The sequence below is a fragment of the Triplophysa dalaica genome, chromosome 15, assembly GCF_015846415.1.
Source record: "Triplophysa dalaica isolate WHDGS20190420 chromosome 15, ASM1584641v1, whole genome shotgun sequence".
NCBI lineage: Eukaryota > Metazoa > Chordata > Actinopteri > Cypriniformes > Nemacheilidae > Triplophysa > Triplophysa dalaica.
The window spans coordinates 3,071,656-3,088,091 of NC_079556.1; the positions used below are offsets into that span (position 1 = coordinate 3,071,656).

Here is a 16,436-nt window from a genome sequence, read left to right on the forward strand (position 1 = left end):
ATCCCTTGATGTCACCCGCTTTAATTTTATTAAGCAGCGTTATCAGATCTTTAACTCCAAAACAAAAACAAATGACCACTTTGCGGTTCAACTTCCTTAAAATGCTGCTTTCTTTGAAAACGTACTGCACTTACTTGAATGTTAAAGGAGCTGTTCACCTTAAACGAAAATTCTGTCATCATTTACTCACCCTCTCGTCAAACCTGTATGACATTCTTCCTTCCCCAGAAAACAAAAGAAGTTATTCTGAAGAATTTTTTTTATCAGCCACCAACTCATTTATTAAAATAGAATGCTGTTCATTAGATTTGTTTTTCAACTTTTGTGTTCTGCAAGGTGAATTACACTTCAAAAGCAGTAAAAAATGTTTCTTGAGGCAGCAGCACAGAGAGAATTCTTCCCAGATATCATTGCGGCACTTTATCTAGTTTTTTATTTAGGGCTGAATCTTTTTGAATTTACTACAAATCACAAGCTGTTCTGATCCATTCTGATCCATTCCACCCACTAGAGAGTGTCAGCACAAGAGAGCGTTCCACACACAAGAAAACATAGCTCTGCAAAAAAGAAGTGCAACATCATTTTGAAACTTTGTTGACGGAGTTTTTGGCCACAGAGTTAACAACAGGAAAATCTATAACGGTAGACTGGAGGAGTGAAACCTTTTGGGGTTAGATGGTCTGATAAAACGTCGTTAAAATTCATGAGAATAAACCCAACACATGCTGTCATAACAGCGGAAGTTGATTTTATGTGAATGTGCAACACATTCTTCATAGCTTTCCGCCTGTCTCAAAATGACCAAAGCAAACCACAGAAAACCCATTAAAAATCCATTATAGTAATGGCAACCCTTACAAAAAAGAAGTCTGCTATTATTAGTAATACTTTTGAATTGAAAAACAGAAAGTATCACCATCTTTTTTAAGCAAAACAACAATCATTTCGTATTCACTGCTCATACTGCTAGTAGTCTTTCAATTTGTTTAACTGTTGGCCTATGGGCTATTGTAATTAGGATAATCGATTATTTGTTTATATGCGTCAATGTAACTCTACATAGGCTAAGCATTGCGATGCATCGTAAAATTAATACATTTTCCATAGCTCTATTAAATATATACGTACCACAGTTGACAGACACTTTAAATTACAATAGGAAGTGGGACAAACCCCAAGTCTAAATCAATTCTCAGCGTTACCACACGATCTCTCAAATGTACTCACTAAAAAAAAAATATGTTGGATTTCCATGAAAACTGTATGTACATCAGTTGCACAAAATAAAGTTACGTTTACTCGGCATAATCAAGTTATGTTCAAGTTGCCAAATGATTTCTTTATGTTGATGTTTCATACTTTAATATAGCGTTTTTAAAAGAAATGTTTCAAGTTAATATGACATCAAATTTTCTTTCATCTCTAACAAGATATTAAGTTCACAGAGCTTAACAGAAATTCATATTTGAAAATGTTAACGCCCACTACAAAAGCAAACGCAACGTATTTCTGAACAATGGTAACCACAAAACTGAATATGAATAACTTCTCTAAATCTTAAAGATAAATGAACATTAAACACGTAAAAAAACACATTAAACAACACTTACGCAAAGCATACTGGGAAATATAAATTCACGCCTAGTTGTAACTTATGTAAACACAACACAAATCATTTATGTAGTGCCAACATGAATGGATTAAGTTATATAACTGGACATGATAATATCATTTTAACAAAAATTGTGTTGATTTAATTTATCTAAATGAATCAGATTGGACGAGCAGCAAAAATAAAAAAATTCAATGAAAGCGTTGCATTCATTTTCTCAAACAAAATCGCATTCAGACCATGTGACTTGGTCAATCTGAGAACCTTGTCGGTGTGGACTTCTTCCGAGATACTCTAAATTTGCCGAAGATCGATATGACAGCTTCTAGTCAAAATCAATAAAACAGCAGATCGGTCCCAAGTGCATTTTTCTTAAGTAATGTAAATACCCTCTCAAAGCAGATCTTTCAAGACGGCGTGAGACACAATGTTGAGTGTTGAGATGTTGAGAAACATTGTTGAGAATGTTGAGAAACATTCACAAACAAACAACATCCCTTGACTCCCATCATAAAGACACAAGACCACTGAAGACATTTCTCAAAATGTACAGGTTTTGAACAACATAAATGATGGAACTATTGATAACAGATTTTTTGGGGGGTGAAATATCCCTTTAAGGCTTACTTCATTGTAAGAACGGTGTCTGTTATAGAGAAACCTGACAAAAAACAGACACTCTATCCGTTCAATGTTGACTCATGCAGGGCTGGATAATGATGTATATATGAAGGACTGGCATCCAAAAGAGTGTGCGCGAGCCACACATGGCGATCGGTGGGACTGAGACTTCCTGAAAATGTGGTATTTAAAACGTTTCACAAACACATCTGCATTATGTTTCACATGCCAGGCAGCACAGCGCAGAGGGGTTAGTTGAAAAAAAAAAACTGTTTGATTTAGAGAGAAGTTTCTTACTTAATGTGACGTAAATTGCACTTAACAATGCGATCCAGCCGAGATTCCTACGCAAGTCTTTCCATTATAGAAACAGCATGGTATTAAAAACACACTTCTCATTCCTCGTCTTCCGTGACTAAAGCAAGACGCCCATTTATGGATCCAATTCCATTTGTACTTCTGTATATGTAATGTGAACATAATCGAAAGTTATTCTGTTTTCAATTACACTTTTCATACAAATAAAAATAAGTGCTTAACTGGAGAAAGGAAATCATATACTGTAAATTGACGATGGCATTAGTTAGTCAATTATAAGATTCATATAATTTTTTTATAAAATTGTTACACTGAATGACAAAATTTGTATTAAAATATAAAAATAATAATTGGATAGAAGAAGTTCATGAATTGGAAAATACAACAGACAGCAAATAATCCGGATATTCAGATATGCAGTATCCACTTTTGTAAAAAAATATATGTATATATAAACAATAACAGCAGTGTAACACATTGACGATCAGATAACAAACATTCTGAATGTGAAATGCTCACACAACACTCCAGCAGCATGAGTCTCGCTCCTGAAGGAGTCTGACTTGACTCTACAGTTCGGAGTGCTTGTGAGGCGCTTGAGGTTTTGGAGATGAAAGTGTGGTTTGTCTTTGATTAGGGGTCATGTCCTGCTCTCTGTGGCCTCCCTTGGCACCAGTCTTCTTTTTAGGATCCCTCTGAGATGCGTAACCTGGCGCCTCTTGGTCCATTGTTGCCAAAAAGTCATAAAAGGGAACTGGAGGGCTCCATTTTGTGTCAGGTATCACACCTAAGAGTAAAATCATAGTCGAAATGTTACTGCACATCTAAGCAATAAATCCCAATTCCAATGACATATTCACAATATCACATCGCATTTCCTTTAGCGTATTATTTCTTATAACTCTTCGTCTTTGGAACAACTTTCTTCTGCAGGACACAAATGAAGAATTTTTATAACCAAACCACATTGACTTCCATTGTATAGACAACATAAAACCACAAGAGATATCTCAAAATATATTCTTCTGTGTTCCCGGACGTAAAAGTCATAAGCTTTGAATGACACAATGTGAATAAATGATAGGAAATTTGTATTTCTGTGTCCTTTAAGTTTTCACACATCGTTCAAATAAACTGTCAGTAATATTGAACAAATAAAAGCAATACAAATGAAGTATAGAATTAAAAGCAGTATCAAGCCAATATTCAGAAACACAAAAATGAGCGAATGTAAAATAAAACGGTCGTTTTTGGATGCGTAATATTCCTACCCTAAATAACAATGTGAAACAAAATCATACGAACGTCGTCGTCTCGTGTCAAGTCAGTATTGTGTGAACGTTCATAAAGAACATCCACCTTAACTTCTAGTAAACACCAAATGGACTGTGTACACACAACGTATGACAACAACCCAGACACAGTGAGTAAATGATGCTTGGTACCAGGAAATGTGAGGTAGGGTTTGCTAATAAAAAGTGACAACAGCTTCCAGATGTCAGTGTATAAAACTAAACTGATCTACCAAAGAAAAAAACTGACAATTGCTCACAACCAACATGATGTGAAAGCAGAGGTTTTCAAATTATGATGACACATGTTTCAGGTCTTTGCAAAGTAGTTGCCACATCACATCGTAAAAGTTAATAACAAATTAAAAGAACGTTATCTCAAATCTGCTCTACATCATTGCACTAATCGCCCTGTTGATGTTTATAGTTTGATAATGACCAGCTGACGTCTATTATGTCATACACGTGCAAGGTTAATAGGGGACGTTAATGGACCACGAACACTTTTTCTCATGCAATGACACGTGATGTCCGGAGATGAGAAATCACTGATGTCTGTGGTGTAGTGGGATTAAATGAATCCGCAGTAGGATGATTAGGCGCACTGATGAAATCCATAGTACTCAGTCCCATAGTTCCATAGTAACCATCCAAACAACATTGTTATTGCTCAAATTACAGGAAAACAGACATCATTGAAATCATTTTGAAAATGGGCGTTTATAATTTCAAACACATTTTAGGTGGTGTTTCAAGCATCTATATTTCTATTGCTCATACTATTGGTTAAGTACATTGCTGTGACCCACTTGGTAGGGCACAAAGACCCAGGGTGCACAAAAAAATTAAGTCGCTTGGGATAAAGTTTCCACCCAAATGCAGTAATGGGTTGGCTCAGACTCTCAATTTAAAATGGGTGTATTATCATTCACTTTTTTTTTTTAATATATTTATTATTTTATTTGAATGTATATAATTATAATATATATTGTATATAAAGTGACAACGGGAAAGGGACCAAAACAATATTAAAAGACTTATATCCGATACTTTTGACCCAGTAAGCAACTTTCCATGTAACAAACTTTCTAAGATCAAAATAATTCATCCTTGCTTAAACATTTTTCTGACGAATAGTTTTGATTAATTTTTCAAAGCTGCTATGTCACGCCAAAAACAAGCCTCCAGTCTCAGGAGTCCAGCACGAGGTTTCGGGGAAGTAACTCATAACAATCAGACACAATTAAAGGATAGAGTTTCCCCCCAGCTTCATAGGAAGCAGATGGGAGACGCTGAGAAGTGGCTATGAAACCAGCCCAAGTTTGACAAAGGCTTGACCCGCTCAGACCACATCAGTGCCAAGGAACGGAGCGTCTTTGGGGAGACTTTGTGAAAGCACCATTTGGAAAAGCATCAACAGAGCTGAGTGCTAAAATGAAGAGAATTGTTTTAGCACAAGTAACAATGGTAATTGTATTAGTGAGAAAAGGTTCTAAATGGACAGGGTGTGATCTCATGAACATTTGTGTATGTCCGAATATTTTGTGCCAGCTTTTCCAACTGGCGTGTGAGGAGTATTAAACCATGGGTGTAAGACACATTATACATCAGACATTCAAAACCAATAAAGGGACTTGAGGAAAAATAAAACAACAAAATCATATAACAACGGAAATGTTTTATGACAAAAATTTGTCAGACTAATTTAAATGTTGATTTTGAAATAATGAGCTTCAGAAATTCCACATGTTTTAACATATATAAATATATATATATATATATATATATATATATATATACACATACATATACTAATGTATGTATTAATTACTTAGTATATTTCATACATTTACATATTTTTTTATTTACTATTATTTAATTTTGGCCATACAGTGACTTGGTGTGCTGAAGCAAGTTTAAATTTACTTAAACTTTACCAATTTTTTGAAGTTCTGGACTAACATGCATTCCTCAACAAGACCCATTATATGAGGTATCACCTCTTAAACATTTTAGGGGTGTTGTGCAAATGCAAAATCACTTTCGTCAGGTTAGATCATACTGTACATCGAGATGAACGCAGAAGAAATTTTACTCCTGTTGTGTTAATGTGTTGCACATGGTTAGGACTCAAATCTAGCCCACTGAAATCTGGACCACATTATGTTGATTTGTGGTGTGAAAACCTCATAAAAAGTTAAAGGACTCGATGAAACTCACCTGCTGGCTGTTCATCTCTACTTTCCACACTTTGGAGCCACTGCAGGATGTTTTTTGCCGTAAGGGGGCGCTCTGTAGGGAACAGGAACACCTCTCCACCTGTGCTTAACTGTGACATCACCAAAGCAGGAAGTGGAGGTACAAACCCAAGATACTTCTCCAGGACAGACCTCCCAACAGGTGTCCGACCTCTACAACCACACGATTCCAATGATTAAAACTAGTGGCTAATATAGGTGCAATCCTGTAGCTAAATTGGAAAGAGCATCACTGAAAACCACAGAGACATTTCTCAAAATATCTTCATTTGCGTTCCACAGAATCATATACATATTTTAGTTGGGGTGAATTGTCCCTTTAAATGGATGCGCTTGCACACTTACAAATGAATCCAGCAGGGCAGGAAGGACGGCAGCGATCCAGAGCTCAGCAGATGTTTCATCTCTGTTAAAGATGTTTCTGTACGCTCTTCCTTTCCAACAAACAGCAGTAACAAGGGTTTCTCAAGCTCCAGATACCAGGGAAGATTCTCCACTGTCAGTTCAGGCTGAGGACAGATCAAACATATTAAACATGTCGCTTGTCAACCCCGTAGTGACTTTGCAACACAATCTAATAAAAACATTGCAGAGGAAATTTAGACTATCTGCCTCTGCAAAAAGCTTGTGCATGTCAACACAAGTGAAACTGTACACACTTCCAGGCTAACAGGAAACATTCTCAGAACATTGACTAATTTACCCTTAATAGTACTCTCAACATTTTTTAAACATTATCAAAAGCGTTTATGAAACAATGTTAAAAGAGCATTTTTTCAATATTATGTAATTGCTCTACATTACGCAATGTTAAAAACGTTGATATTAAAACAATATTTATAACGTTATGTAACATTCAGAACTTAAAGGGACAGTTCACCCAAAAATGAGAAATTCTGTCATCATTTACTCAGCATCAGGTTGCTCAAAATCGTTATAAATTACTTTGTTCTGCTGATCACAAAGGAAGATATTCAGAAGAACGTTAGCAATTTTCAGTGCTGGGACATCATTGACTACCATAGGAAAAACGAAGATGGTAGTCAAAGGTGCCCCAAAACTGTTTGCTTTCCTAAATTTGAAAATCGTATTTTGTGTTCAAGAAAAAAGAAATATATATACGATATTTTTTTCTACTATGGTAGTCAATGATGTCCAGGAACTAAAAATTGCTCAAAAAAATCTGTTGTGTTCAACAGAACCAAGAAATGTATACAGATTTGGAGCAACCTGAGGGTGAACTATCCCTTTAATGGGAATGTGCTGTAAGCAATCCATATTTTTGTTAGTTGGCTTTAGCTACAACGCAAAATACAACACATATGTAACTGAGGTCATTAAACAAAAACAACTAAAACTTGTTGTAACAAATCTCAATAAAATGGAAGGAAGGAGGCGGGAACCGGCAAACATTTAAACATTTAATAAAGTAATATAACAGCCGGCGGCCCCTCACGGACAACCGCCGGCGAACAAAACATAATATAAATACAAACATAACATACGTTCGGGCCCGGTCCTCTCTCTTCGACGGTCCGGTCGCTCGTTCCTTTTATATGCTCCCATCTCCTACGTGATTCGAGGCCGGTGTGCGCACAGCTGGCGCTAATTCACAATTACTCACCGGACTCGAACCACGGTCTCGCCCCGCCTACTCTACTACATACCCCCATCACCCCTCACAGGCCGGGGGATACCCCCGCGACTGTGCAAGCTCCCTCCCCCTCCCTCGGGGGGGGTGGGGTGGGGGGTATGCAGCGACGAGACGAGACAACGGAGACGGGAGCCCTCGGAGCGACCGGAAAGAGAGAGGGGAGAGAGGAAAAAAAAAAAAAAATCCGGTTCCCCGACATGCTGCCGCTCGTTCCTCAACCAGCCGGAGCTCTCCTTCGCGGTGCCTTGCGGTGGCCCTGGGGCTTCGGTGGACGGCTCGACCGTCCGCCCCCTGGCGGCCGGCGGTGGCTCCTCCTTTATCCGGGAGTCGGGGCGGGTTCCCCGTCCCCTGTTCCTCCCCCTTGGGCGGACGGACGCAGGCTCCGGCCTCTGGCAGGCGGTGGCTCACCCGGCACTTCCGCCCCCTGCTCCTCCCCCTCGGGGGACGGACACAGGCTCCGGCCTCTGGCGGACGGCGGCAACCCCCCCGCTCCCACTTGGACGAAAGCCACCCCACCTCGACCCAGGGGCGCGGCAGCAAAGGTCGCCGTTCCACCGAAGTTTTGACGGTGGCCGCACTGTGCACTTCCGTTTCCCCAGAGCCACCGCTTCGGGCAGCCACTGGCGGACGCCCTTCGTCCGCGCTGCCCGAACTCTCCGGCACCGCGAGGCCACTCGGCGGCGAGGACTCTCCGACAGCATGTCTCTCCTTCCTCCCGGGTTTCGGCACCAATGTAACAAATCTCAATAAAATGGAAGGAAGGAGGCGGGAACCGGCAAACATTTAAACATTTAATAAAGTAATATAACAGCCGGCGGCCCCTCACGGACAACCGCCGGCGAACAAAACATAATATAAATACAAACATAACATACGTTCGGGCCCGGTCCTCTCTCTTCGACGGTCCGGTGTTGTGCCGAAAAATGCACCCCTGCCAGATTAAGCACCCCCTTCTAACACACGCTGTCTGATTGGCTAATTCTAACCACTCCCCTCCCCACACCTAATCCTAACCCCTCCCCTAACACCTAATCCTCACCCTAACCATTGTGGGGATGAAGGGGTGCATAATCTGGCAGGGGTGCATTTTTCAGCATAACACCGGTCGCTCGTTCCTTTTATATGCTCCCATCTCCTACGTGATTCGAGGCCGGTGTGCGCACAGCTGGCGCTAATTCACAATTACTCACCGGACTCGAACCACGGTCTCGCCCCGCCTACTCTACTACACTTGTAAACTAGGTATTCTTGTAGCTCAGCTGGCAGAGCATTGTGTTCGATTTAACAAAGGTTACAGGATGGATTTCAAGGAAACACACTTTTCAATACCTTGTAATGCACTGTATGTCACTTGGGACAGTCTGCGAAATGCATAAACATAAATATAAAAAGTGTGATATCCAAATATAGAATCCAGAGACCAGACCCTAAATGCTCAATATTATAAATCTTTGAAAAGGTCCATAGGGCCTGTATCGATTTAAAGGGGCATCTCCGCAAATGTTCACTCTTTGTGTAAACAGACCCAGGAGGGTTTGTGATGTCTGGCACTAATGGAAGGTTTTAAAGCTGCTAATGTCAAATCCTTTCAGAAACATATAGCTACAATGAAAAAAAAGAGTTGTGTTTATACAAGAGAGTGCTGTTAGTCACCTCGATACGGAACACCAATCAATGTTCCTTAATTCCGGTAAAACTAATTGGTCTAAAGTGGCCCCGAGTCTCTGTGTCAAAGACTTCCAGAAGCAGCGGTTAAAAAAGAACTTACAAAAGGATCCGACACTGCTCTCTGTATGAGCGAGATGAGGTCATTAACTGAGAATGATGGGAGATTATAGCCTTCACGAGAAACTTCAGAGCCACGGGACAGCAAAACAGCGGGCAGGTTTACTGACAGCCCCTCCACCCTGAATACATATAAACATCCAGATTAAACAACTTCCTTCAAACTTGACTGAAAATCCAGATGTATCATCTTGTTAAGATGCGGCGAGTCAGCACGACTCGAACAAGAAGCTGCTTATCTCATGCGGGTTATAATCAATATTTAAGAAATACCATTTCTCTGCTTCTCGGTGCACAAAAAGTCCAAGTATTGCCTCTCCCCTCAGAAGTTTTGCTGCTTCTTTAAATGAGGTCACGCCTGAAACCAAAACAGGATTTATTACCTACGTGTCAGATGAATCAAGTTCTGCAATTCATGCTGAACAAACAAAATAAGTTTTGGTTGTCACATCAAAAGGAAAGATACAAATAAGTGATGAGACATTTAAGACTTAGTGCCTTTAAGACTTACAAAAATGGTTCAATTATTTGTGAAAAGTGCTGCAGATTTGTCTGAGGCAATACATTTTTCACAATGATGGAACCATTTAATAAATTAATGGTTGTCATTATGTTCTGATAGGTTGCTGAAATGTACCAAACTCTTCAATTCAGACCAATTTGGTTACCAAAGTTCTACAAAATATATGTTATGCTTTGAAAGTCATACAGATTTAAACCGACATGAGGATGAGTAAATGAGGAAATGATTTTTACTTTTGTGTAAACTATACATCCCTTTAAGGAACTTTAGAACGAGAGGTTTTACACAAAACAATGAACCTTTTTTACTTAAAATGCCGTTTAATTGATAGTCACGCATTGCTACCGTCCTTCTGAAACCTTGTATCTCCATATTTGGTTATTTTCCCATAAATCAATATTATAAGTCACCCTTTATGTTTGTCTCTGGGTTTTGCAAATATCTTACCAATAAAAAGCATTAAAACTTGCTTTTTAACTTTGGCAACACAGTATTTAATCATTTCAATTCAAATTCATTTTTTCCATTTCCTGAACAGCTATGAATTAGGTGAGGTTTTGGAAGGACAGTGACTATATTCTGTCATAGTGCATCGTATCACTCTTTCAATTTATATGCAAACACTGAATTACTTTAAGGTCTGTCCATACATTGCAAAAAAACAGCTTTTTTACCAGTGTCCATTGTAGAAGTAAACAGCCCCAGCACTCTAATCGGAGACAAATCTGCATGTTTGCTGTATAAATCGCCTTCTAAAAACGACAACACATCAGCCGAGGAAGATAGAGAGACAGGACCTGAGATCTGACTCCTACGATTAAAGAGAAAAAGACTGAGATACCCAGGCAACACAGACAGAAGGACGCATGAGATAACAGCGCATAACTCATCAATGCACACTGCATAGCGTCCATATGGATGAAGAGATGACCTGCTAATGCAAACGTTGCATGTAGATATTTCGATTAAGACAAATTGTCTTTCAAGACACGAGTTTAGTGTAACTAAATGGTCCTCGTGAGAACATCTATTCATTTACAGATAAGAAACCACAGTTATCTGCTGAAAGCGACATATGAATGTACAGAAGGTCAGAGTGGAGTCATGTAGAGCAGATGCACTTTACTCTCACACACTTCAATCATCAGACCTTTAATTTAACCCACTGACAGCCCTGTTTCAGGTTAGCGCTGTCGCTGAGTGACAGACACTTAATAACTCCCAGAGGATTTGACCTTGTGTGCCTAAAAGAGACATGACACTCACAGCAGTATGAACCTCTGAAGGCTCTCGGTTCCCAGCATGCCTCCGTAGGGCTGAGGAGCCTCCATGGGGCGGTAGATCATAATAAAGGGAAAGGATGTGATGTTCTGATCACTGCAGATATCAGTCCATTCTCCACAATCTACAGCCGCCAACACCAATCCGCTTGCACCTGACAGAGAAGAAAGAGGGGGAGAGAGAGAGATTTGCTGATATAGACAATTTCGGTGGCAACAACATTAGAAGTTTTAATTTAATACAATTATTATACAATGAAATATTAACATTAAAAATAATATAAATATAAAATAAATTGTTATATTATGACCAAACACAGACCAAAAATTCATGGATTTCAAGAAAATATTAAACTGTGTAGTATTTTTTCCAGATAGCACAAACACATTACTCAAGCACAATTTCTTTTTAGAAGTTGATTTTAAATGGTAAAACAATAGATTTACTGTTTTAATTATAGAAATAAAGAATTGAAATTTGGATGTCAGAAAAGTAGAACGTAAACATTAGAATTCAATGCAATTAACTGGTCTATTGTAACAGAACTGATAAAAAAAATAAGAAACATAAAAATTAAAGTATTAAAGATAAAAAATATACATTAAGAAAAAAATAAACAATAAAGCAATTTAAAAAGTAAGAACAATGTTTCACTGTAATATTGAGGATGTAGTTGAAAGAGGTTAAAAATACTTTTTACTTTCGATTTTAACAATAAGCATTGTAGAAATTGTGAATGATATTAAAGCTTATTTTGTAAATACCTTCCAGTGCATCAGCCACTTCTACGTATGTTTGCATGAAAGCCATACACACAGCATCCCCTAGTGGACAAACGTAACCATTACAGCGATATGTCACAAACAAATCCAAATTATCTTTAAAATGAGAGTCAAGAACTCACATTTTAAATAGAACAACACCACTGTGATTTCATTTTGCGTGACTTCAGATTGATAGTTTTCAGATGTGAGCTCTGTGATCGATTCCAGGTCCAGCATAAGATCCCGATCTCTGTACACAGATTCTGATACCTCATCATCAAGGATATCTAACAAAACAAAAAAATTAAACCGGTTTAAAAGAAATGCATGAAGGAACCTGAAGAAACCACTTTCTTACTACATATGGCACACTTTATTACATAAAACACAAGACGAGTGAGGGAGATGGCTAAAATTCACAGGCCCGGGCAACATTTTTAATGGGGGGCCCCCTCTCTCCTGGGACCAATAAGAAGGTAATACCATATGAAATAGAGTTTCTTAACCTTCACATGCAGAAGGGGTTCATGGGATGGTATCTTTTTGACTAGATTTTCTCATAAATTAGGTATTTATTAGTTTCATGAGTGTATACATCCCATCAACACATGTATTCCAGAATTGAACCCCAAACTAATAACCACAATTTCACTTTTTAATGAAGATAAACAACAAGATCCCTCCCATGACACGCAACTTAGGAATGATTGGCTAGAAGTCATCGTACCCAGGTCAGACCAATGTTCCTCATTTTCCTCCTCATCGTCAACCATCTTGTCTTGTAAAAGTTCTTCTTTAAGAAGTTTCATAACCTCTTCGGCACTATTCAGGGTAAAATATTTCACATCCTGTTGAGAGAAGTTCCCGTTATGGACAGAGACTCTTTTAAAAATGTCAAACATATTCGTTGAACAGACCTCCTGTGGAAGTCGGTAAGCGGCGTTGTACTGAATTGGAGTTTTAACGTCAGTACTGTCCCTAAAAAACACAAAAGGAAAAACAAGAAATAAATTAAACTAATTAGTTTTAAATGCATTTAAAATAGTCATCCCCAGTTCATCACTACCTATGAATGAGCACTACGCCGACCTCCCCGCGGAGCTGCAGGGCCAGACTTTGAGCGGTGGCCCGGTCCAGGTGTTGCGTTTGGGGATGAGAGAACAGATACAGCACGGGGACATTGAGATGGTTATGAAGCACGTCAACTTCAGAGGGGTCCACATTTGCCTCTGTCTGTCAGAAAACAAGCTTGGAATTAGTAAAGAGATATGCCACTTAAAATAACTTCTCCTATTCTTGCTTCGTTTGCAAAGACAGCACAAAGTTCAACACAGTTGAGCTTTGAGTAACCAATGGTTTGAATTTAGGGGCGGGACAGTCTCTTTTTCCAACCAATGGCAGATAAGAGTGAAACTTACCACAAGAGGTGCCTCCATCAGCTGGAGGAAAGTGTGTATGTTGATGGTGTCGAGTGGTTTTCTCATGGGAGTAAAAGGGCACTGGTCCATTTGCCTGGACATATCTTTACAGTGCAGAAACCAAAGACGGGCTTTTGAGACGGAGAGAGCGTCGATCCTTTAAATACACAGAAACCAAAGATTCATTCAATACACAATGAAGAACTGGAAGAATTTATTTGAACTTAGATTAGACCGTGTCCAAATATCCAACCTAAGATATCTTTAAACACAAACTTTATTTACATCATTATATTTTTGACTTACGTGCTTTGAGCATTTGAAACTTACCCCATGTGTTTTAAGAGTGGACCACCAGTCGTCTGAACAAACTGGTACTTTGTTCCATACACAAACGCCGCCTCCATTAAAGCCCGGTGCTCTTGTTTAGACACAAGAACAAGAGAAAAAGTTCTTTACAGACATGAAAACAGATTTTAAATATATAGAGGATACAAAACAAATCATACCTGGAAGCCCAAGCACTGGGATGTGACCAACCACAACATCCCTTTTTTGTTTGGCTGCATTCTCCACCTGAAGAAGCTCAGCTGGTGTATGAACATAGCGAACCTCATTGTACAGGACAGTGCTAAAAGAAAACCAGGCGAAAGGTTACATTCAAAGATCAAGTTCTTTAAAACAATGTGCAATCGTTATTATTTACATAGAACTCACAACAGGACGTGAGAAACTATTGCACTGACGTCAAATACAGTATCAATGTCAAAGCTCCTCAAGACCTCGGAACCTCTGGAATTATAAATGAAACAAAAAGAAAACTTTCAGATTGGTCATGATGCTGCCGTAAAGTGAAGGAGAACTCAAAAATGTAAATTCGTACCTGAGCAAATAAGTCTTTGTTATGAGCTTTTCTCCTGTGCAGTACTTTGCTATGGTTTCCTTTGAACAGTTCACCTGTAAGTCAAGTCAAGTCAAGTCAATTTATATATAGACCACAACTTTAACACAACCATAGTTGATCCAAAGTGATTTACAATAAAAATGGTAGATAAAAAGCAACAGAGATCAAAATTGAAAAAGGAAAAAATGTGATACAAGGAGAAAATTAAATCAAAATAGGTATAAATACACAAAACATTTATCGAAAGTAACGTACACAGCATAACTCAAATGCAAGGGTGTCAAAATTAGTCTTTAAATTTGATTTAAAAACACTGAGCGATAAATTGGCCCTGATAGTAAGGGGTAGTAGACTGTTCCAGAGTTTAGGGGCAGCAACAGGGAAAGCTCGGTCAGATAAGAGAAGCTGGTTACAAGTTCTTAATGAAGAGGTTGTAAATGGCTGGATAAGATCACAGATATATTTCGGGGCTGACTTTTGCAATGCCTCATATACAAAAAGAAGGATCTTAAAATCAACTCTGAGTTTGATAGGGAGCCAGTGCAATGAAGCAAGAACAGGTGTAATATGCTCCCACTTTTTGTTCCTGTCAACAATCTGGCTGCCGCATTTTGACCCATCTGAAGCCAAGATAGAGTGCTTTGAGGAAGGCCGACATATAGAGTTACAATATTCTGGCCTAGAAGAGATTAGTGCATGGATGACAGTAAAGTTTTACTTTCGCAACAGATCTGAGGTGGAAAAAGCTACTCTTTACAACCCAATTTACATCCTTGTCAAATTGAAGTGATGGATCGAAAAGGACCCCTAGATTTTTTACATGATGATGTAATTTATCACTTAGGGACTCTTACCTACTTGTAAGAGTAGTACTAAGTGCAGCGTGACCTAGCAGAAGCACCTCAGTTTTGTCAGTGTTTAGCAGCAAACCATTATTAGCCATTCATGTTCTTACTTCGTCAAAACATTAGAAAAGAAGTTGTAAAGAAGAGTAATTATCAGGTTTGATTGGAAGGTAAAGTTGGGATAATCGGCATAGCAATGATAGTTAATATTATATTTCTGAACAATGGAGCCTAGGGGAAACATGTAGAGCAAGAATAAAGGGCCAAGAATAGAACCCTGAGGAACACCATAAGGGATGGACGCAGAAGGTGAGGTAAACACCCCGATATGTACTGAAAAAGTCTTACCCTTTAAATAAGAGGTGAAAGGTTAAGAGACAACTACCACTCTTCTACAAAATGTATGCATGTAGTGTATTCAGGGGTTTATCCAGTATGATTTGATGGTGTTTTATTGGTTCCCATTGCCTGATAACATCCCAACAACAGAACCCAGCACATAACCAGTACAGTCCAACAAGTTTACGATAAAACTTTATCAGGATAAGTGTGTTGTATTATGGCCAAAAATACTTATATAAAAAAGTAAGCATTTTTGAAATGCTAGTTACCTTTACAACAGATATCCCATAATCCTCCAGTGCATCCGCAGACATCTCTAGCTGATCCAGAAAGAGTTGGATGGTTGGATTGACTAGGTGTATAAATAAATGTCAACTCCAACAAATTTATCAGATTCCTGTCACCTTACAAGTCTTACCGTGATTTCCAAAGTAAATGAAGGAAGTTTTTCCCGTCTTCATCCTCTCCGTAAAGCTCTGGCTGGAATCTTCTATTAGTTTGGTTGTGTTGTTGGAACATCGTACTGTTGTTATGCACAATATCAACGCAACCAAATAGAATACCCACATGTTGTCTTGTTAGCCTTTACCGATCTTTGAAATAAAATGTATGTAAATTAGTGTTAATGTTACGTTTCCTGGAATAAACGCTGGTAATTCCAAGCACATTCGCTATAAGAGTTATACGTAGTGTCTGCATACACGCTTGAGATCATTATACGACAACAACATCATCTTTTTGCAAATTAAATCGGGCTTATAATTCATTCAATGTTGCGAAAACCACTGCGTGCTACATTCTCACAAAAACGCACAGATT

The 16,436-nt window shown here is 38.7% G+C and overlaps 1 protein-coding gene across 2 annotated transcripts; it reads right to left on the reverse strand.

Moving 5' to 3' along the window:
• Nucleotides 1-457: 457 nt before the first annotated feature.
• Nucleotides 458-16,426, reverse strand: txndc16 (thioredoxin domain containing 16). 2 transcript variants are annotated; one of them, XM_056767346.1, is made up of 19 exons: nt 16,036-16,426; nt 15,887-15,969; nt 14,410-14,483; nt 14,244-14,318; nt 14,036-14,157; nt 13,857-13,947; nt 13,527-13,683; nt 13,175-13,341; nt 13,026-13,086; nt 12,836-12,956; nt 12,249-12,395; nt 12,109-12,168; nt 11,330-11,498; nt 10,738-10,874; nt 9,814-9,898; nt 9,524-9,662; nt 6,447-6,610; nt 6,064-6,254; nt 458-3,338 (listed from the first exon to the last, which is right to left on the reverse strand). In XM_056767346.1, exons 1-19 carry the CDS (start codon nt 16,184-16,186, stop codon nt 3,121-3,123), a joined length of 2,412 nt encoding a protein of 803 aa, XP_056623324.1. In that variant the 5' UTR covers nt 16,187-16,426; the 3' UTR covers nt 458-3,120. The 2 variants fall into 2 exon arrangements, with proteins under 2 accessions (XP_056623324.1, XP_056623325.1); XM_056767347.1 differs by having other exon boundaries at nt 15,887-15,937; nt 16,036-16,143.
• Nucleotides 16,427-16,436: the final 10 nt, after the last annotated feature.